Here is a 21,164-nt window from a genome sequence, read left to right as displayed (position 1 = left end):
GAATCTTAACAGAAAGTGGAAGCTAAAAGATGATTTCTAGTTATTTGCCCTGAGCCGGGGTTTCTTTGTCTTCAAGTTCTTCTGTCCTGAAGGCTGCACTCATGTGCTTGAAACAAACCAATTTTACGCAGGGCGTCCTCTAATCTTTAAGAAATGGACTTACGGAACTCCTGTTGAAAAACACGAACTCAAATCCATCCCCATTTGGATTCGTTTCCCTGATCTCCAACTCCAATTTTGGAATCAAAATGGGCTTAGCAAAATTGGGAGCACGATTGGCACGCCTCTGTACATGGATTCAATGACCACTGAGGCTACCAGACTCACTTATGCCCGCATTTGTGTCGAAATCGAAGTTGATGATGAACTTCCAGAATCTATTCAGATAAAAACTTCCAGAGGAATTATTGATCAACCTGTTCAGTATGAATGGAAGCCAGAAGCTTGCACTAAATGTCAAACCTTCTCTCATTCTGAAAGAAGCTGCCCCAAAAACCAAAAGGAAAAAGAACAAAATTCAAAAAAGGAGTGGAGACCAGTTCAGACAATACCTGCAAAAGAACAAACTCATCAAAGCGTGGAACCACTGACATCTCATCCTCCAGAACCTCTTAATAGCCACTCTCCGGATACCACTCAAAAGTGTATACCTGCCCACAGTATGGGGGTGAAAATTTCAAATAAGTTTGATACCCTAAACAATGCTGATAATCCAGAAGAAGATGACGACAATCCAGATGAAGATATCGAGCAGGCCCCCAATCAGGACCAATGTGATGGTACTTCTGCCCTTGCATCTGAAAATCATCAAGAAGACCAAAACCCGAAAAATCCCACCCCCATAGCAGATACTCTCATTGCCAATGGTACTGTTTTGACCACCCCTCCAAATTGTGGCCATCACCACCCAAAATTAGTAGAATCTGCCCCTTCCATTTCACCTGCATTGCAGGTAATCTCCAGTTCCTTGTATGCCATAGGAGTGGCCCAAATTTCCACCCCCTCATGTTCTGATGATGATAAAAATTGCAACTTGGAACATTAGAGGTATCGGAACCTCAGGAAAAAGAGATGCGGTCAAATTTCTGATTTTATCAGAAAAGATTGAGCTTCTCTGCCTTGTTGAAACAAGAGCAACCCAAGACCTCTTGCCCTCTTATATGCAAGACATTGCTCCAGGATGGAGTGTAGTTGCTAACTACAATCATGTCCTTAACGGTCGAATTTGGATTCTGTGGAATCCTAAAGTAATGCTCTTCTCCCCCTTGTTAGTATCTGATCAGCACATTCATGGTCAGGTAAAATTCTTCCAATCCAACAAAATCTTTCTCCTTACTGCTATTTACGCTCACAATTATGGGGGTCACAGGAGGAGACTCTGGGATGACCTGAAATCAATCGATCACTCAGATATTCCTTGGGTTGCTTGTGGTGACTACAACATCCTCAGATTCATTGGTGAAAAGTATGGCGGATCTAATCCTTCGAGAACTGACATTGAAGAGTTCAATCAATGCATCGATCACTGCTTGTTACATGATCTGAAATCTTCTGGTCAGACCCTCTCTTGGTCTAACAGTTACAGGGTAGGCAATTTCAAACTTAGAAGACTTGACCGAGTCTTCGTGAATGATGAATGGCTATCCCTATTCCCATCTTCCTTTGGTAATTACAAATGCCCCATCATTTCTGACCACTCCTCTATTGTCATCCATCTGTGTGATTCTCAAGCTCAGGGGTCTAAACCCTTTCGGTTTTTGAATACTTGGCTTGAAGATGTCTCTCTCTATGAAGCGGTTGAACGAGCCTGGGCGGTAAATATTCACGGCAACCCTATGTACAGGCTTACTCAAGAACTAATTTTTGTTAAAAACGCCATCAAAGTCTGGAACAGAGATGTTTTCGGGAGAATTGACATTAGGCTCCCAATTGTTAGAAAACAGCTTGAGGTTTTGCAAGAGAAGTTGAAAGCTGACCTGGGAAATTCAACTCTAAGAAAAGATACGGCAGATAGTAGAGATCTATACTGCAAAACTGCAATCCAGGAAGAGTCAATTATGCGGCAAAAATCTAGGAACAACTGGTTGACCCTGGGCGATACCAATTCCAGATTCTTTCATGCTGCTGTCAATCAAAGAAGGAACAAGAACAACATCTATGGCACTTCAAATTAGAATGGGGAGATTGTCACTGACCCAACAGAAATTGAAAGCTCTTTTATCAACTATTTCGCCGAGATACTCAATTCCCAATTCCCCTCTCCCAGCTCCTAGGACATTCCTGATCCTATGCATAAGCTCTCAAACGAACAAGCTGATTGGCTTACCAGACCTATTCTCAGGCAAGAAATTGAAGACATCGTCAAGCACTGTGACGGTAATAAGAGCTCGGGTCCTGATGGCTTCAACGACGAGTTCTTTAAATCCTTTTGGTACCTGATTGGGGATGAGGTCTGCTCCGCCATCCTTGACTTCTTCAAATCAGGTAAGCTCTTGAAATCTGTAAATGCAACTCTCATTTGTCTCATTCCTAAAAGTCCCAACTCTAACACCCCAGATCAGTACCGTCCTATTTTCCTTTGCAACTTTCTTCTTAAAATCATATCCAAAATTCTTTCCAACAGATTGAGAATTGTGCTTAATGATATAATTAGCCCACATCAATCTGCTTTTGTTAAAGGCAGACTTATTCAAGAAAATATTCTGCTCACTAATGATCTGATTCAAAATTTCCATAAGGAATCCTCCAAACCCTCCATGTGTCTCAAAGTGGATCTCCGTAAGGCCATTGATAACGTTTGTCACTCTTCTCTTCTTACATTCATGGAAAAAATGGGTTTCAACAACACCTGGTGTTCTTGGGTCCGCCAATGCATTACCAGCTCCCGATTCTCTATTCTTATAAATGGTAGCCCCAAAAGATTTTTCTCTTTGTCCAATGGCATTAGGCAAGGAGACCCTCTTTCCCCCATGCTTTTTTGCATCGTCATGGAAATGTTCTCCTCCATTTTCATCCAAGCTGTAACCGCAAATTAAATCACTACCCCCTTCCGAAGAGGAAGCCTCCAAATCAGCCACCTTCTCTTTGCTGACGATGTAGTAATCTTTGCTAATGCTAATCATCTTTCTGCTCAAGGTATTAACAGCTGCTTCGAGAAATTCTCTCGCTGTTCTGGTTTAACAGTTAATCTGTTAAAAAGTGAAGTTTTCTTCTCAGGGGGGGTCTCTGATATGAAGAATCAACTCATTTCCTCCCTTGGGATCCCTGAAGGACAGCTCCCTGTGAAATACCTCGGGCTCCCTCTTGTCTCAAAACGTCTTAGTGCCAGAGACTGTCTGCCTTTGATCTCAAAAATAAGAAAGCGTATCAGCTCCTGGAGTAATCGTCACTTGTCCAAAGCTGGAAGGCTCGAACTGATTCAGACAGTTCTTAATTCCTTTCAACTTTACTGGACTGCTGCTTTCAATCTTCCACAGAGCACCATAAATGAAATTGAGCGTCTTTTTAGAACTTTCCTCTGGTCGGGTTCGGATTCAAAAAAATTCTACCATACCATCTCTTGGGAAAGAGTCTGTCAGCCAAAAAATGAAGGAGGCCTGGGAATTCGTCGGTTACACGATCTTAATAAAGCTAGTAAAATGAAGATGTTCTGGAACATCATTTCTGATAAAAAATCTCTCTGGGCTGAATGGGTGAAAAAGAAATATATTAGAAATCAAAATGTGTGGCTAATGAAGCAGCCCAGCCGGCCATCATGGAGTTTCAGGGGAATTTTCACAGCTCGAAATTTGATTCAGGAGCATGTGTGCTACATTATCGCTGATGGAAGAGGAATAGACTTCTGGAAGCAGCCATGGCACCCGGATGGTATAATTCAGCATCAAACTTCAATTACAACAATTATTCCATCCAACTGTACTGTCAACGATCTGCGCTCTGATGGGGGATGGGACAGCATCATTGATCTCCCTCACCTGGCCGAGCTCAAGAAAATTTTGCACAAAGCTCTGTTCGACCCGGATGGGGAGGACACTGTAGTGTGGAAACCTTGCCCCAATGGAAAGTTCTCGATCAAATCTGCCTGGGAAGCCATCAGGGTAAAAAATCCAACTCTAACCTGGCACTCAACCATCTGGTTTTCTGGCAATATCCCGAGACACTCATTTATATCCTGGCAGGCAATTAACTTCAGGCTTGCCTCCCGCGATAGGCTTCTTAGGCAAGGAATTCGTGTTCCTCATGAATGCCCATTGTGCCTTCAATCCTCTGAATCCATTCCCCACCTGTTCTTCGAATGTGCTTACTCCAAATGGATATGGCAAGCTATCCTCAGGAAACTAAATATCAAAAGAAGATCTGTTGGTCTTATTCAGGAAGAAGAATGGATAAGAACCCAGTTTAAAGGCAAAGGTCAACTCAGCACTGCAATTAAACTTCTGTTCCAGGCAGCTATCTATAACATTTGGCACGAAAGAAATATTAGAGTCCATGACAACAAAAGACAGCACAAACAGCAAATTCTTCATCTTATTATTAGTCAGGTTAAATCCAAGCTCATTGCTCTTCAAAGATGTGACCCTCCGAGTGCTGAAAGCATCAGTTGCGCTGCCCTGTTTAACCTCCCCTGCAACCCCAAAGTAAAGCCGAAATCCTTTTGTTCTTGGGAAAAGCCCCCAGCCACTGGGTCAAAATCAACACAGACGCTTCTCTCGTAAATGATCAGGGAAGCATTGGAGGAGCCATTAGAAACTCTGAAGGGGATTGCCTTTCAATGTTTTCTCTCCCTGCTGATCCTGGGGCAATTCACATACTTGAGCTCCAGGCTATCCTCCAAGGGATTCACCTCGCAAAAATCCATAATTTCAGCCACGCTTGGATTGAATCTGACTCCTTACTAGCAGTAAATATCATAACAACCAAAAGTCAATGCCCTTGGAGAGCCATCCCCATCCACTCCAAGATAAAAAAAGAGTTACTTAACCTTCACTCTTGGAAAATTTCACACATCTGGAGAGAGGCCTATGCCGTTGCCGACTACCTCTCCAAAGGTGATTGCTCTTGCAGAGGAGAAGTTCTCCCTCCCTTGGATGTACCGGATGACCTTTTAGAGCTGCTTGCCAAAGATTCTTCCGGATCTTTATACTCTCGGCTGTAATCATCCTCCCATGTCCTCCCTCCTATTTGCTTCCTTCGATGCCATGATGGTCTCTCTTTCTACATCTCTTATTGGGAGTTTAAGATTCATCGTTGCTATGAAGACTCTCTACTGTAATTTGATGTCCTCATTGCCGCTGTTTTGGCTGCTTTTATGCTGGGAGCTTGTTCCCTGTTTGCTGGCCTTTCAGCTTCCTTAATCTTTTGTCTTATTACTTTAAATGAATATGGTAGGGGTCTTGCCTAACCCCAGCTTGCCCATCAAAAAAAAAAAATGACAACTATATATATATATATATATAATACTTGGGACCGGGTATTACAGTTTTGATTACATCATGCTTAGGATCCGATCAAGAAAACAAGGTAGAAATGGGGCCCATTAATCGCATTTAGCTAGAGCCTAGAGGTCAAAGGCGACGGCGGGCGAATAACAAATAACGAAACCTAACACCTGATTACTTTACTTTCTTTTTTACCATTTAGTAACTGAATAAAGAAACTTAACACGTAAACCCCTCAAGGTCAGAGGAGACGGCGGGCGAGCAAAAAGGAAAAAGACATCCCCTTTTTACTAGGGACAGCCAGCTGCAGTGTACTTGGCAATCAGATGGGTTGAATCCTTCCAGTGTGAAGTACATCATCCCTTCTGCAGTCCTTGATTCACTGCAGTCGGGTGTCCCCGGTAAAAAAGGGGGTTCATATATCATTTCCCTTTTAAAATTGGTAAGCTTTTGAAAGTTGGATTCTTTCTTGGAAAACAATTTCAAAACAGAGATCCTTTTTAAGGAAAACGGGTTCCCCTCTTCCTAGTAGCTCGTTTTGGGAGAGAGAATGGAGATTTGCGAAGAGGTTGTGATCGTAGGTGGTGGGATCGCGGGGCTCGCTACTGCAGTAGCCCTGAAGAGGGTCGGAGTTCGAGCCTTGGTCTTGGAAAGGTCCGATGAGCTCCGAGCCACGGGTGCCGCCCTAACCCTCTTCCCAAACGCCTGGCGAGCACTACACGCCCTCGGCGTCGCTCACAAGCTCAACGCCATCTACTCTTCCTTAACAAAGTAAGACATGTTTTTTCTCATTTATGGGGACTGAAATTGCCACCCCCTTGTTTTGATACATTAATACCTCTCTTCTAACTCTACTTATGGCTACGTTATCAGGGGGACTGTTACTAATCTTGTTACGGGGGCTACAGAAACGATTGTTTACGCAGACACACCGGACGGGTAATAAAATCTCACTACTCTCTCACTCTCTCTCTCTCTGACCATCTTCGCACCTTAATTTCTGATGTAAGTTAGAATTCGTGGAAAATGATATTTCCACCCTGATATGCTCTCAGAAACTAGAGAGCTAAAAACAGAGTAGTTAGAAAATAGATGTTGCAGAAGGGAGAAGAAGAGGAAGTTAGAATAATATCTTTTTTCATCATTCTTTTTCAGATTTCTCCCACTCATATACTAAATATCCTAATGGCCTGACATTGACATATCTGTCGGCTCTTGACATTTACCCTTTTACCCTTATATTTGATTAACTAATTAACTATCCTCACTCCCACTAATTTCTGATATAATCAGACATCCTCACTGGTTGTCGAATTACCCTCCCTGCTCTGTTTTGGGCCGTAGATTCGGACTGATCTTCTTCACCACTATTATCCGATGTTTGTTCAGTTGTGTTGCTATCATTGCCGACCCCTTCGAGACGAACCTTGTCCTCAAGGTTGAGAAAAGGATAATCAGACTGCAATTCTTGCAAGTTCTCCCACGATGTATCTTCAGGCAAGACACCAGTCCACTGAACAAGTACCTGTTTGACTGGAATGTTTCCTTGTAAGACCGTTCGAGTTCCCACAATGGCCAGAGGTGAGATAATGGGTGAATTGGTTATACTTTGAACAGGCAATTCACAAACTGATTGAGGCAGAGGTCCGTAAAATGGTTTGAGTAATGAGACATGAAAAACAGGATGTATCTTACCATTGGCAGGAAGTTTCAGTCTGTAGGCCACTTTCCCCACCTTGGTTTCAATCTCATATGGCCCATAGTATCGCTTGCTGAGTTTTTGTGAAGTTCTGCGCACCACGGTTTGTTGTCTATAAGGTTGTAGCTTCAAAAAAACCCAATCTCCTACCTCGAAGTTCCTGTCACTTCTTTTCTGATCGGCCAAACACTTCGTGCGAGATTGGGCGTGTTGCAAATTAGTCTTGGGAGTGGCTAATAGACCGTCTCTTTGCTTGAGTTTTGCATCAACAGCTTCAACCATAGAGGAATCTGCAATATATGGTGGAATGGAGGGGGGTTTTCTCCCATAAACCGCTTCAAAAGGGGACATTTTAATGGCTGAATGGAATGAAGTGTTGTAAGAATATTCAACCCAGAGTAGATGAGTGTGCCACTGGTTCGGGTTATCCTGAGAAAAAGCTCTGAGATATTGTTCGACACATCTGTTCAAGACCTCAGATTGTCCATCTGATTGCGGGTGATATGCAGACGACAGATTTAACGAAGTACCACTTAATTTGAATAACTCCTTCCAGAATCTACTTATGAAGATAGGGTCTCTATCTGATACGATTGTCCTGGGCATGCCATGAAGTTTGATAACCATTTCTGTGAACAATTTGGCTACCTTAACGGCATTATAGGTTGCTGGTAGAGCGCTAAAATGCGCATATTTTGACAGTCGATCAATGACCACTAAAATGGTGGAGAACCCGTTTGAATGTGGCAATCCAGTGATAAAATCCATCGCAATGTCTTCCCAAATCAACTGAGGTATTGGCAGGGGTTGTAAGAGACCCATGGAGGGAGAAGTACTGTACTTAGTCTGTTGGCAAAGGATGCAATTTTTGACAAAGTTTTTGACATCGGTCCTTAGACTTGCCCAGAAAAAACTAGCTGAGATTCGCAAAAGTGTTCTGAGTGTACCTCCATGCCTTCCTTGAGGTGTATTGTGAAATTCATGCATGATGCCGTGGTGTAATGGTGATGTAGACCCAATAAATAGCCGGTGCTTATGGAAAATGAGTCCATTTCGCACAGAAAATTCTGATCCAGCTAAGCCCTTCTGAATTTGATCATGTTTGGCGATTAATTCTGGATCGGTGACATTCTCCAGTTGGATTTGTGCTGCAATATCAAAAATTGGATATGAAGTAGTCATTTGCAGTTGAGATAAGGGACTTTCCACTGACTGAGCTACAGGTTCTTGGACTCTAGATAGTGCATCCGTTGCTTTGTTCTCACTTCCAGCCTTGTAAACGATAGAGTAATTGTACCCCAACAATTTGCAGAGATATTGTTGTTGAGCTGGTGTTTGAATAACTTGATTCATGAGATTTTTCAAACTCCTATGATCAGTGTATATGATGAATTTCCGTCCGAGCAAATACTGTCGCCATTTCTTGACAGCTTCTGTTATTGCAAAGAGCTCTTTCATGTATGCTGATGCCAGTGATAATGTAGGTGACATTTTCTTGCTAAAATACGCAATTGGGTGTTTCTGTTGCATCAAAACGGCCCCAATTGCAATACTTGAAGCATCTGTTTCCAGTGCGAAATCCTGTGAAAAATCAGGCAAGCTAACACAGGAACCTGAGTCATCAGGGTTTTCAATTCATCAAATGCTACCTGAGTTGCCGAAGACCATTGAAAAGCATTTTTTTTCAAGAGATTGGTAAGAGGAAAAGCCACTGTAGCATAATGACGAAAAAACCTTCTATAATACCCTGTTAAGCCGAGGAATCCTCTGAGTTGTTTCAATGTGGTTGGTCTTGGCCAATCTTGCATTGCTTTGACCTTCTCTGGATCAGGTTGCACTCCATCTCGAGATACCAAATGCCCCAAGTAATCAATTTTGGTTTGGCAAAAATGACATTTGCTCAGTTTAGCAAATAATTGATTGGATGCTAAACATCGCAAAACAGAGTCTAAGTGCTGGACATGTTCCTCCATAGATGAGCTATAAACCAGGATATCGTCGAAGAAAACAATAACAAAGTGCCGGAGAAATGGTTTAAATACCTGATTCATCGTATTCTGAAATGTTGAAGGGGCATTAGTTAGGCCAAAAGGCATAACTAAGAACTCATAATGCCCTTCATGAGTTCGGAAGGCGGTCTTTGCACAATCTTCCTCCTTCATTCTGATTTGGTGATACCCGGATCTCAAGTCTATCTTTGAGAATAGATTTGCACCATGTAATTCATCCATTAGTTCATCTATAGTGGGAATGGGAAATCTGTCCTTAATAGTAATGGAATTTAAAGCTCTGTAGTCAACGCAAAATCGCCATGTATGGTCTTTTTTCTTGACTAACAAGACAGGGGAAGAGTATGGGCTATGGCTTGGAACAATAATGCCACTGTGTAACATCTCCTGTACTAAACGTTCAATTTCATTCTTTTGGAAATGGGCGTAACGGTATGGTTTGACATTTACAGGAATGGAACCAGGTATAAGATGGATTTGATGGTCCATCTCTCTACAGGGAGGTACAGATGATGGCATTTGAAAAACGACAGCAAATTTGTGTAAAAGGTTGGAAATGGAGGGTGGTAGTTCAGCTGATGCATCAGTATTATGTAGGGTAGCAGAAAGGTTGGTGTCAGGAATGGTTTTAATGCAATGAAGGGTGAAACAAGAAGCAATGGAATCGGTTTTAGTGAGGCCTTTCAGCTGAGTTGATTTCAATGGATATGGATTTAAAGCAGCTTCGCCAACTAATTGAACTGCTTGTCCTTTCCAATTGAATTCCATGGTGGATAGTGTATAATTGGTTATGATTGGACCGAGTTCCGCAAGCCATTGAACCCCCAAAATAACATCAGCTCCCTTAATGGGCAAAACAAACAGATCAAACTGAAATTCATGAGATTGTAGGGAAAATTTAACATTGACACATTTCCTGTTGCAAATTAAAGAGTCACCATTCCCAATGAGGACTTTGAATGGGTCGGTAGGAATAATGTTCCAATGTAATGATCTAGCAATTTTCTCTTTGACGAAATTATGTGTAGACCCACTGTCAATGAGAACATGAATGGAGTGGTGGTTGCTTACCCCTGTAATGCGGATCGTACTTGGGTTTTGCTGGCCAACGATTGCATAAAAACTAACATAAGATGGTGTCTCCTCTGATGTTTCCTGAGGAATTTCAATGTTAGAATCCTCCATCACTGTCAGGTCTCCCAGATCGGTGCCATCGTCCATAGCAGTGAGATGATATAAGCGTTTTCTGCAATCATGTCCAGGAATGTACTTGTCATCACAAAAATAGCAAAGGCCTTTTTCCCGCTTTGATTTCATCTCCTCCTTCGTTAATTGTCTCGTACGAACTGGAAGTTGCCGTAGTGGTTGAGCGGCAATGGCTTTTAATGGAGGAATCGAAGGTGTAGGTAACAACCCTGAGCCATCTCCTCCTGATTTAGATCCAGTACTTTTCCAAGATTTTAGCAACCCTTCATACTTTTGCTCAAAAATTCGAGCGAGAGACATTGCTTGAAGCAGAGACGTAGGTTGAGCGACAAGTAATTCTCGTTTTAGATCTGGCTTTAAGCCATATACAAAGATGCTGATGAGGAAAGCTTCAGAGAGACCCGTTACCTTATTGGAGAGTTCTTCAAAGCGAAATTGATAATCCTCCACCGATGAAATTTGACGTATCTTTGCAAGAAGTCCTTTGGGATCTTCATATAAGGAAGGACCAAATCGCAATTTAATAGCATCTAAGAATCCTCGCCATGAATATATCAGATTGTTCGATGTCACCCATTGGAACCAGGAAAGGGCAGGGCCGCCGAAATTGAAAGAGCTGGGAAGGATCCTTTGATCTTCAGGTGTGCTGTAGTAGTTAAAGAATTGTTCCGCTTTGAAAGACCAGCCGATCGGATCAGATCCGTCGAATTTGGGAACATCCATTTGAATGAATTTGTGGTATGTTGGTGAAATTGCAACGATACCACCGTCGGCATTCCCTGCAGAATGCTCTGCGGTTTGAGGTTGAGAAGAAGAGGTCGACGAAGGTCGGATCTGTAATTGGTTGATGATATTGACCAGCTCTTCATGTTGTTGCGTCTGGATCAAACGAATCTCATTAAGTTGCTGCTGATGATGCTTAAGTTGGTCGTCGATTTTAGCTTGCGCACGCGTATTCTCCGCCATAGAAGAACAAGGGAATCAATGAAAGCGCCAATGATATGCTCTCAGAAACTAGAGAGCTAAAAACAGAGTAGGTAGAAAATAGATGTTGCAGAAGGGAGAAGAAGAGGAAGTTAGAATAATATCTTTTTTCATCATTCTTTTTCAGATTTCTCCCACTCATATACGAAATATCCTAATGGCCTGACATTGACATATCTGTCAGCTCTTGACATTTACCCTTTTACCCTTACATTTGATTAACTAATTAACTATCCTCACTCCCACTAATTTCTGATATAATCGGACATCCACACTGGTTGTCGAATTACCCTCCCTGCTCTGTTTTGGGCCGTAGATTCGGGCTGATTTTCTTCACCACTATTATCCGATGTTTGTTCAGTTGTGTTGCTATCACACCCCCGCACAAATCTGTAATATATCGGCCGATATACCGGGTTGAAAGCATTTTTATTGTACATGTCGGCTGATAAACTTTTAACCAATAAAGAGAGAGATATATCAGCATACATATAAAATATGAAGCCCCTCACACCTTTATCCAACATAAAAAGGTCTGTTTGGCTTGTGTATAGAGTGTGTTTAAATCCATCATATCCCTGTTTGGTTGCACTTATAATATTGGATTGAGAATCCAGCATATCCCTGTTTGGAATGAGACTGTTTTGAAAATGCAGTTGACATGACTCAAGCAAAAATAAAACCTTTTCTTCGGAATGCAGAGACAAACTAGGAGTGAGGGCAGTGCACAGAAAAGCCTTACTAGAGGCCTTAGCAGAGGAATTGCCATCTGGGACAATCCGCTTCTCTTCAAAGCTTGCCTCTGTCAAAACCCAAACCCTTGAAGGTTCTCCTAATGCAGTCCTCCACATGGAGGACGACACCACCATCAAAGCCAAGGTGAGTGGCTATATTTCTTCCTAAGATTTTCATAAAATAAAGGGAAAAAAGTTCAGGGATTAATTCCGGCCTTTAGATGGCCTTTTCAGTGATAAACAGCTAGGATCAATTGTGATGAAGACAGCCTAATTATTTTGATAGAACAGACTACCTGAAGTGGGTGTTGGATAAGAAACGTGAACGAGAATTGAGGGGGAGATCGTGTGGGGAAGTCATGTCATCAGGAGAACTTTTCCGACTCTCCTAATCCTCTATATATTGGATTCCTCGAGTCCCCTTCTTGCACACGCTAAGTTGCCTGTGATTCTCTTTTGTAATCCACCACAGGAGTAGGGGTGCAACTTGGGTCGGGTTCAACCCGAACCCGGCAGGTTCAACCCTAAAAAGGTCGGGTTGGGTTCGGGCTGGGTTTTCCTAATCCAGGTTGAGTTGGGGTTGAGGAATTGGGCAACCCGACCTGAGTGAAACCCAACATTTTTTTATCATTTTCTTTTAGATTTTACTAAGCTTAAAAACTCAGGTTGGGTGGGGTTGATAAAAAGAGTTCCTCGGGTCGGGTTTGGGTTGAGTAAATGGTTCCTTGGGTTGGCCTCAACCCAAGCTGCACACCTAACCAAAAGAGCATCTTTCTCTTTTTACCCGGATTAGGGTTTCGGGAAAAATGCTATATAATTAGAACAATTGAGAGTTTTGGGTTGAATATCTCGAAATTTAAAACCTTGCTCATGACCATTGGAAGAGACTGAACCATTATCAATAATTGCAAGTTCCCATCACCGAACTTTGTGGGGTTTGGAGAAACTTAGAGGAAAGAAGGTTTCTAGCAAGGTTTAAAGCTTTCAAATCACCATCTGAGTCGTGTTTGAGGTGAGAAACGGCGAAGAAACCGTGAAAAACAATAAAGATTAAGGTTTCTAGACGTTTTCTAGGTAGTGTGGAAATCCGTTGACCGCCGACATTTTGGATGTTAGACAGACAATGTTGGATAGTTGGCAATGGTAGCAGCCCAAAACCAACGATGGCAGGCCGATCAGATATCGTAGTCATCGTTGGTGGCCTTCCACAGATAGACTAGCAGTATTGGTTTTCTTTTTATTTACATAAATATTAATATTTTAATCAGAATATCAGGAGGCACGACGACCGTAAATCTGAGTCGGTCCGGGCCTGTTTGGCCTGTTATAGATCCGCGAAATTTAAAAAGGGTAGGGGAGGTGTTTGGGACGCACGTACAGCACATCTTCATGACGCGCGACACATGTTCGTCCCACACTCCCTACGTGGAAAATCGCCCAAGCCGCTTGCCCAACTGGTCCATGCATCGATTCCGGTTTGGATTGGCCGGTCCCAACCGGTCCAAGGCAATTAAAAGGCCACTTCAGGTCCATTTGGAAGTATTTTTAGGGTAATGGTGGTTCATGAGGTTTTCCGACAATTTGGATCCAATGGTGACATTTTCAGAGGCATTTGAGCCCAGGATGGAGTATTATTTCACTTTCGACATGTTTTTGAATTTTTGTTGGCTTTAAGAACCCTACTGTGATTGCTTCCCCACTATGGTATGATTTTAATGATTATATAAGGGGTGATATGTGACTAAAAATCTATCACCTTGATACAAAACCCTTGCTGTGTTTCTCTTTAATAATAAATCCCTAATGGTTTCCATTTGTATGAGTGGAAAACCTCAAATTTGAAGTCTCACCATAAAGATAGTTGTGTGGGATGGGGTTCTTGCTGTCAGAGATGAAAAAGCATTAGTGGTTGGTATTTGATCATGCCTCCTATAGGATATGTGAAATGCGTGATTATGATCTCTTGAAATTAAAGATGGCTGTTTTGATGAGGGTTGTTTTTGAAAACTTGATTTTGCAATTCCAATTAAAGTATTGATAATGATTTGTCATGGAATTAGAATTGGCATACTAGTACCTAATTAAAATAACAATTTCATGTTTCTGTTTGATAAATAAAATAAAGTCCCGATTTCCATTATGCTTGGGAGGTACTAAAGTGACACTAGTTTGGATCACTAGAAGGCAGCTAAAGAATTTGTGTTACTTGAGAGGTACTTTGAATTACATGCTCACATTTAGTAGATCGGATAGGCCTGAGGTGATCACTATTCCGTTTCTGACTTCGCTTGTTTTCTAGAAACCCATAGGTCCACTTCTTGTTACATCTTCATGCTGGTAAGAGGACTGATATCATGGAGAAGCATCAACTGTGATGGCGAAGTTTATTTCATGTTCTTAGGCTTCGGTTCACGCCTTATGGCTTGGAAATTTTGTTTCAGGATTTCAGTTGATTGACTCAATTGAGAATCCACCGAAACTCTTCTATGACAATTCCGTCTTGGTGTTCTTTTCCAAGAAATACAAATCTGAAGACAGTTAGAAGCATATAAACTTAAGGTATCTTGTTCTGAGAGAGAGTTCAGCGCGTGCATATGTTCAATATATTAGTACCGCACTAATGTTGGCAGATCACTTGACTAAACACTTCTCACCAAAGCTCTTCGAAGAGCATGTAGCATGCATGGGGTTGGTTGATAGTTTGATAGCCTATGATAGTGGTAGTCTGCATTGGGTATTCAAATACATTTATGTGTAAACACTCTTTAGATTTTTGATACCGGAACTATGATTATTTTTTGTTGCTCCATTGTGTTATTGTGCACATTATATAGTAAGAGACGGAAGGTTTGATTGACTGTTTATGCATCATGTTTATGTTTCATGCATGTATGCATTTACGTTCATGTTGGTATGAATCACTGATGATATAACCATGGAGTAGGCTATTGGGTAGATTGGTGACCCAATTTTTACATGATTTGTTATTGGTAGTTTTTACTTAATGGAATGGTTAATAGAGGTTTTAAAGTATCAATTAAGATTTTGATCCCTAAGGTAGGCTAGAAGATTATTGCAGGACAAGTTGAAAAATATTAGGATTAATTCCGGTCGTTAGATGACCTTTGCAACGATCAGTAACTAGGATCAATTGTGATGAAAATAACGTAGCTGTTTTGATAAAACATACTACGTTAAGTGGTTAGTGGTTGTTGGATAAGTAAGGCGAACAAGAATTGAGGGGGAGATCATGTGGGGAAGTTGTGTGATGAGGAATACTTCTCCCACACATAATACTCTATATATTGGATTACTAAGGTCCCATGCTTGCACACAAAAAGTTGCTTGTGATTCTCTTTTATAATCCACGTCAAAAGAGTATTGTAGCCGGTTCCCATCACCAAACATCATGGAGCAAAGAGAAACCTAGAGAGAGAAGGTTTGAAATAAGGTTTAAAGCTTTCTGATCACCATCAATGGCTTTTGGTGAGTGTTTTTCCTGTGTAAATTTCAAAACCAATTAAAACCATGTTTTCTTCAAAGTTAATCGCCAAAGATCTATGAAGATTCTCTTCGGCATTAGACACTAAACAAAATGATCCAGAAATTACGTCAAATTTCTAAAATTATCGGCGAATGGCATCAAAATTTGAGTTGACGTAAAAATAGCGTCGTATGGGAAAATCGGAAAATGAGCTGACAAGCATATTTACCTCTTGTGACCATACATCATGGAACACACAACAATCTCTCTCTCCACACTGAGGCAACGTGGGAACTACGAGATATTTCTGGAGAGAATTTTCTCCGTCCTCAAGGGTACACCAAGGTTACCAAGATCTTTCGAGAGGGATTTTTTTTTTCCATTCTAGAGGGCACATAGGAGTTACCAAGCACGGGCTCTAATACCATGTGAAACAAGCAATTACTCCAAAAGCTTAAGCTGTTGGAGTTGGTGTTATTTAAGTGTTCATACATCAAAATATTTGCATATAAACTTTTTAAAAATAATGGGATTTGTTGGAAATTTTATAGAATTTGAAAACTCAAAAGTACTTTTGCCTTGCCTTTAAAATTTAGAGGGAAAGATTCGAAATTTGGTTTCCTTCTTATTTCAAAAGCTAGTGACTTTTGAGTGCTTTTTTGGGTTTAAATGAAAAAAAGATCTTTTTAATGCCCAAAACGGTTTCCATTTTACCCCATTATTGCTAAACGTTTTTTTTAATGGCACCCCAAACGGTTATGATAATAACACCTATTAAAGTTGCAAAACCGTTTCATCTCCAATGGTCACAAATATGAATGTTGGAAGAGAAATGTTCAAGGCTCTTAATGATAGCGTTTTCAACATTAATACCCATAAATGGTGGCTCTTTCCAATAGACACTTTGGTGTCTATAAAAAGGAGAAGAGGAGTACGATATGGGTAATGCTAAGAGTTTTTGGGGTCTACGTTTGGGGTGGCTTTTACCAACAGAAAAAGAAAGAGGTTTACACAGAAAAAGGGTTATGTTTTTTGGTTTCGCTTCATCTCCTTCCTTCTGTTCCTTCCGTGTCTGAGCACAGTTCTAAGGTGGTTCTGGGTGGACCAGTCAGCGAGTTCAAGTGGATCGGAGCCATATTTGGCTGTTTTATCCTGGAGTGTCGGTTCGCGGATCCCGATTGCACCGGTATGGGGCAGATACGATTCTTAAGGAGAGTGACCAGTGGCACGACTCAGCCTCCTTCTCTCTTCAAATCTGATTTTTCCAAACGGTTTTCATCAAAAGAGATAAGTGCAATCTGTTTTTCCATGTTTTATTTCAATTATGGTTTGATTTACAGTATATGGATTTTTGGCTTCAAGTTGCACTGTTTTGAGGTCGAGTAACATATTTTCGGTTCAAATAATCTGTTTTAGATTCGAGAAACTTGTTTTGACTTCAACTTTCTGTTTTTGGGTTCGACTAAGCTATATATCATTTCTTCATTATTTGTTTATAAGATCTGTAGAAATCTGATCCGTCCATTTTATCCAACAATCTTAAGAATCATAATATTTGGGCTTCTTAAGATATGGATATTTTCCAACAGGACTTGTGTAAATCAAGGTTTTCCCTCCCATTACCCAACATGGTCATACGGATATCAGCTGCCTAAAAATAATTATGCACATGGTTTGGTATGTTCTTGGAAAATTGTATCGGTAACTTCCCCCACAAGCACATATATCTGAGTCACATGCTATAAATGAGTATAAAATGTTGCATAATTTTTATCAAATCATGTCGTTATAATTATGGTCAAAACTTTTCAAATACTCAATTTAAAGAAGTAAACTCTTGACACTCAATTCCTTGGTATCTTCTTTTCAATTGAACTGTTTTTGCCATAGCTGGTTATCATCTCTCTTTTCCCTTCTTGGGCGCAACAGGTTTTAATTGGGTGTGATGGGGTGCACTCAGTAATGGCACAATGGCTAGGGCTCGTCTCTCCCGTGCATGCCGGTCGGTGGTCTGTCAGAAGTTTGGCTATATATCCGGAAGGCCATGGATTTAACCAAGAAATCCAATCGTTTCTTAGTGATGGCAAAAGGGCTGGTTTGGTCCCACTTAACGATAAAGAGTTTTACTGGTTCATCAACTACAAATCTAGCCATAGAGGTGAGTTTTTTCCCCCTTCGCCATTAGAAAATAAGAGGGTTTTGCAAAAGAAGTCTTTTACCGTGCATTATTTGAGAAAAACTGTCTTCTAGTCTAATAATTTACAAATAGAACCCTCATATTTGGGTATTTTTGCAAATCAGGTCATGCCATCACTTTGTGACCAAAATACCCACCAACTCAACTAAAACCCTTGTATCAGGTGGGGCTTGCCATTTTGCCTCGGGCCTGTTCGTTGGACTCAAATTTAAATGTATTTTTGAGTCAAATAATCAGTGACGCTCACAATCGGTTGTCATAATCTTTAACAAACAGGGCCCTCATCTAGGTCCTACAATCTCCACACTTTATAGGATGGGGCCCACCATTCTACACCTCTTGTTTTGATGGGGTGGGGTAGTTTTGTTTCTGTTGATACCCGTATAGCATGGGCCAAGAATCGTAGTAGAAACTAAATGTAGAAAATATTAAGGCCATGTTTTCTTTGAATTTTGAGAACCGATTGTGTGTCTAAAACTGATTATTGGACTGAAATATATGTTTAATTCTGAGACCAATGATACCATTCAAAAAAATAAAAATAAAATCTGAGACCAGTGATCGGTTTTGGACTCACAATCGGTTCTTCCAAACAAACAGGACCTAAACGTTTACAGAAATAACCCTCTTGAACAATGTGAGCAAAAATATGAAGGACATTTGAGTACATTGGTACCCTCCATTCGAATCTAGGACACTCCATCAGATTTTATAGCTACGTTTGGGTTAGGATTGAACTATTATAGCCGAATCTTGTCCATTAATATTGGGATGCTTTGGGGATTGTCTAGGTCCATTGACACCCCTAAAAATAAGAAAATTTAGACCCTTTTGGTTTTGAAATTTGAGAACCAATTGTGAGTCCAAACTTTTTTGTAAAAGTATCCAAAATTGATTGTCGGACTCAAAATTAAACGTAAATTTAAGTACAATAATCAGTGTTGGACTCCCAATAAGTTCAATTTTGAGTCAAATTAATAATCAATTTTTTAGTCAACTAATAATTTGTGTCTTACACCCTAAAAATTCGATGCGATCTTCTCTCACCATATCATCTCTCTGTTCAACTCTAGGAGAAGGCGCGGGAAGTGACCCAAAGCTGATACAAAAGGATGTGATAGAGAACTTGGCCAAGGACTACCCACCAATATTCCTAGATGTTGTACGACATGCAGATCTTGCCACGTTAACGGCAACCCCACTACTGTTTAGGTACCCATGGGACCTCATATTCGGAAACTTGTGCAAGGGGAATGTAACGGTTGCAGGGGATGCCATGCACCCGATGACGCCGGACTTGGGTCAGGGCGGTTGCTCCGCATTGGAGGATGCGGTTGTCCTCGGCCGGCATATTAGGAATTCGTTGCTCCGAGATGGAAGTATCCGGTATGAAAGCGTTGGACAAGTGTTAGAAAGTTATGTGAAGGAGAGGAGGTGGCGTGTTGCAGGGTTGATCGCCGGTTCGTACATTTCCGGGTGGGTCCGGCAGGGAGGGTCCGGATTATTGGTCAATTTCATGAAGATGGTCTATTATAGGTTTCTGTATGCTAGGGTCTTGAATGCAAGCAACTATGACTGTGGGGACTTGCCAGCTGTTTTTTCAACAGACTCTGCTTGATTATCTTGATTAGTCTCAATTTCTCTGTGTTTCTAAACTATTTAATGTGTTATTGTGATTGGTGATCTCTCTCTCTCTCTCTCTCTCTCTCTCTGTCTCTCTGATGGAGCACTCTTAGGGGTGCAATGAACCTAGACTAACTTAAGCAGCTGATCAAATGAAAATACCATAACCAAAGTATGTGATCTACAAATATGCCTAGAATCCACTAGGAAAGAAGAAGAATATATGGGACATATAAGATGCAACGAGGAAGAGGAAGGAGCTTTGGGTCAGGTCTGGCTCCCCGGACTCCTCTAGTTCGAATCTTTGCAATGCAGCTTCTAGAAATTCGTTCTTGCGAAAATTATCTCTTGGTTTGATTAAACCCTCCAAAACAGCCACTGGCATTCCAGCCCTTTTCCTCAGCGAAGAAGACGTCAAAAATGGTTCTGGTCCATTCAAGCTTGGCCCTTGTGGCTAAATGCTCTTATGGTTGGCCTTCATTGTTTGTAATAAAAGAGGTTATCAAACAGAAATTTCATATCTCTTCTGATCTTGTTGTTACGATCCTGGATCAAAGGCACCTCGTCCTCAGGTTTGGATCTGAGCGGGATTTCCTCTCTGTTTGGCTTGCAAACAATATGTAAATTCAGGACTACCTTCTCTGGTTTTCGAGATGGTCATCACACTTCAAGTCAGAAGTGGAACCCCCCATTGCTCCAATATGGATCACTCTTTCTGGCCTCCCTACTCAACGAAGATTTCCTAGCTTCAGTAGAAGGTCTCCTTGGGAGGATGCTCGAAATAGATGCTCCTACCATTCAAGGCACCTGAACAGAAATCGCGAGAATCTGTGTCTAAATCAAGCTCAGAGAGAAACTCCATGATCGGATTTGGCTGGATTTCTAGGTGGTGGAGGAACCTCTCAAAAAATCATTTATGAAAGTCTCCCAAAATACTGTGACCTCTGTTTCAGATTTGGGCATAAGAATGAAGAATGTAGAAGTAATGATGTGGCATTTAACCAGTAGAAAATCACTCCAGTAGAACAACATAAAGAGGAAGACGGTTCCTTAGCCTCTAAGCAAGCTGCCGAGTTGAACACTAACCAGGGAAGTATGGCAACTAAATCCTGGGTAGTGAAATCATTTGCTAACTCTAAAGACACTGTCTCTGGACACAATTTGCAAGGAAAAATACGAAGTGAACCAAATTCTAGACATACGAACAATGAAACACAAGTAGAGGCCTCTTCTGATGAAGAGGTAATCTTGAACCAAATGGAATTCTTCACAGATGAGACATCTGCTCTGATTGCCATTAATGCAGGGTTGCATGCTCAAGCGAAAACATACCAGCCTGTTCCTGGTTCACAATCCATGGATCAATTAGAAGGAGCCCCCAGGCTACCACCATCCATAATGGGGAGCTCCCACAACTGATTGACCCAGTGGAACCGGCTATAAGCTTTGAGCGGAGGGAAGCAGCTCCAATGGATGAAAGTCTGGTTCTACTCAATGTTTCAAGAGATACAGATCGGTACCAAGCATCCTTTACACAACCTAAAGTGACACCTGAAAGCCTTTTGATGTCAAAGGGAAAAGATAGCCAAATCAAATATCCAAATCAGTGCAAAAGATCAGAAAGGAATCAGAACTAGGATCATCCTCGATTGTGGAAGCCCCTAGTTCAACACCGATTACTGGGTCTCTAGAAAGTCATCAACCTTCTGGCTCTGCCTTAGCAAGTTCAGTCCCTTCATCAGTCCCAACCCACTATGATGCCGTAACAGGTAAGGACCTTTTCGAAGCAA

General features: G+C 41.3%; 1 protein-coding gene across 1 annotated transcript; it reads left to right on the top strand.

Annotated features, from left to right (window-relative positions):
• The first annotated feature begins 5,894 nt into the window (after positions 1–5,894).
• LOC143861773 (monooxygenase 2-like) lies at positions 5,895–19,436 on the top strand. Its single transcript, XM_077372690.1, has 5 exons — positions 5,895–6,209; positions 6,312–6,377; positions 12,038–12,215; positions 17,484–17,712; positions 18,825–19,436. Exons 1-5 carry the CDS (start codon positions 5,989–5,991, stop codon positions 19,367–19,369), a joined length of 1,239 nt encoding a protein of 412 aa, XP_077228805.1. The 5' UTR covers positions 5,895–5,988; the 3' UTR covers positions 19,370–19,436.
• The last annotated feature ends 1,728 nt before the right edge of the window (positions 19,437–21,164 follow it).

This window comes from Tasmannia lanceolata, unplaced genomic scaffold, assembly GCF_043159265.1.
Source record: "Tasmannia lanceolata isolate RefF3 unplaced genomic scaffold, GAP_Taslan_0.1 ptg000037l, whole genome shotgun sequence".
Taxonomy (NCBI): Eukaryota; Viridiplantae; Streptophyta; class Magnoliopsida; order Canellales; family Winteraceae; genus Tasmannia; species Tasmannia lanceolata.
The sequence above is the reverse complement of the archived record's forward strand: the minus strand, read 5'-3'. Positions and strand labels throughout refer to the sequence as shown.

Coding starts and splice junctions, on each gene's coding strand:
- LOC143861773 (XM_077372690.1), top strand. CDS start 5,989: ATGGAGATTTGCGAAGAGGTTGTGATCGTAGGTGGTGGGATCGCGGGG. Junction 12,216..17,483: donor ACACCACCATCAAAGCCAAG/GTGAGTGGCTAT, acceptor TGGGCGCAACAG/GTTTTAATTGGGTGTGATGG. Junction 17,713..18,824: donor CTACAAATCTAGCCATAGAG/GTGAGTTTTTTC, acceptor GTTCAACTCTAG/GAGAAGGCGCGGGAAGTGAC.